Source organism: Mus pahari, chromosome 21 (genome assembly GCF_900095145.1).
Source record: "Mus pahari chromosome 21, PAHARI_EIJ_v1.1, whole genome shotgun sequence".
NCBI classification, from domain to species: domain Eukaryota; kingdom Metazoa; phylum Chordata; class Mammalia; order Rodentia; family Muridae; genus Mus; species Mus pahari.
In genome coordinates this window covers 33101096-33103254 of record NC_034610.1, presented here as the reverse complement: position 1 = coordinate 33103254, position 2159 = coordinate 33101096, and the positions used below count along the sequence as shown (strand labels likewise).

General features: G+C 47.4%; 1 protein-coding gene across 3 annotated transcripts in view; it reads left to right on the top strand.

Moving 5' to 3' along the window:
* The window catches only part of Sash1 (SAM and SH3 domain containing 1), a 227095-nt gene that overhangs the window by 161147 nt on the left and 63789 nt on the right, over positions 1 to 2159 (top strand). For all 3 annotated transcript variants that reach the window (XM_029533050.1, XM_021221083.2, XM_029533049.1), the window contains exon 5: positions 1480 to 1520. In XM_029533050.1, coding sequence (XP_029388910.1) covers positions 1480 to 1520 — 41 coding nt within the window. The remainder of the gene's footprint in view (positions 1 to 1479; positions 1521 to 2159) is intronic.

Genomic DNA, 2159 nt, shown 5'->3' with positions numbered 1-2159 from the left:
ACCAGGCTGGCCTCGAACTCAGAAATCCACCTGCCTCTGCCTCCCAAGTGCTGGGATTAAAGGCGTGCACCACCACGCCCGGCTGCTTTACTGATCTTGTACCCTGCTCTCCAGTCAAGACCAACCCCACCCCACCCCATCATCTTTGACTGCCTCCTTGTTTGCTTGTTTGAGACAACTCCAGACTGGCCTTGAACTCTTGGTGTAGTAGAGACCTTCCTGCCTTCACTTCCCACGTGCTGAGATTACAAAAGAACATCAACTCCCCCCTCAGTGCTCTGCAGCGATGGGTCAAGCCCAGGGTTCTGTGTGCTAGACAGACATTCAGCCAACCGAGCTACGTTTCTGTCCCAGCAAGCAGCCCTGTACCTGCAAGGTCTCTGTAAGGTGTATAAAGGCTCTGCCTCTTCTCCTCTGACTGTTCTCAGTCTCATCGCTCTCTCAGCTCCTGGCCTCACAACTGGCGTTCTAAGCATCTAGGCAGCAGTAAGCGTGTTCAGCCAAGAGTCTTTTAAATCTTGCTTTTTGGCAGTGAACTCGGAGAGAAGATTTGGGTGTAAAGTCTCTAAGTGCCACTTCTTCTCTGATGCAGGCTCTTTGACATGCCCAAGGGCACCGACTTTGTCCTCTAAGGTTTATACCCAGCAAATGAAGATTTTGATCTGATCTCTACTTGCCCCCCCTTCCATGTTAATATTCGTGGCTTCTCCTGCTATCATGCTCTAAGTTGGTGTTGTCTGAGTGCTTCCCAGAGAAGCTCCTCCCTGCTGTGACTGTGCTACATTACCTAGGGTTACCTGGGATGGCTGTGTCACGCTGACAGCCTGGTTCCAGGTGGAATGCCAGACAGACACAGGTTGATTAACTTGGATGCATTTTTTTTATTTTTTAAATCCGCCGTGACTCCAAAGCGTGAAGCCCTCACTGGCAGATCTCTGGCTTGATTTTGAGTCTTACAAGATCTGGCAAAACCAACTGTCCACCCTTGCCAGTTGGAAGTCACCAACTACAGGAGCTCTCTACCGGCTGCCCCTCCACCTGGGCGTTGAGTCTCGCTTTTATGTTGAGTCTCCCACCTTCCCTGCGTACACAGATCTTTTTTCCAGCTGCCAAGCAGCCACCGTGCTGTGGCATTGATATTGTCGCTTTGATGCCCATACTCCTCTTACCCTAGAGACACCCCCGAGGCAAGAACTTAACCACCGCTGAGCTCACAGACAGACAATCCTTAGTGACACCGATATTCTAATTTTTAAATACAAGTCCTGTCTAGACTGGGTCTTTTATTAATCAGTATTGACAAACGGTACCCATTTTCTATTACATCAGCAGACAGATGGGAAAGAGCACCTGTAAAGATTCCCCCGCCTCCGTTACTCATTGTTGGGCCAAGGTCCAGCAGGAAAGAAAGGTTTCAGTAAAAATCCCGTAAAACCAAGGCCCTCTAGTAATATCTGTGCATTGTGTTTTCTTCCCTAGGTACCCTCTCCAGAAATCAAACTCAGAAGACGGCTGTGTAGGTCAGTACCACTGCCCTTGATTTAAATAGTTAACTGAATTATTTTATTTTCATAGCTTACAGAAGATATATAGACATGTAGAGTTATAGACCTCCCCGAAGTAGTCATCATCATCATCATCATCATCATCTGTCAACTCAGATGTAAAAGATTATGTATGTGGTGTGTTTATATGTGTATGTATGCGCGTGTATATGTGTCTTTGAGGTCCACACTAGATGTCCTCTAGTCACTCTCCCTAGGGAGGTCTGTCCCACTTGGAGCTCTACCAATTCAGGTAGACCAGCTGGCCATTAGCCTCTGGGCAAACCTGCCTGCCTTTCTCCCTGGCACTAGGGTTGTAGACACATGCTGCCATGCTGTGATTTTTTTACTGTGTGTGCTGGGGATCCAAGCTCAGCTCCACATGCTTTTTTACCAAGCACTGTATTGTTTGAGCCATCTCTCTGGCCCTGGCAATTGACGTACAATTTTCTTCTCTTTCTGCCATTATGAATTGTTTTGTTGTTGTTGTTTTTTGTTTTGTTTTGTTTTTGTTTGTTTGTTTTTGTTCTTTCGAGACAGGGTTTCTCTGTGTAGCCCTGGCTGTCCTGGAACTCACTTTGTAGACCAGGCTGGCCTTGAACTCAGAAATCTGCC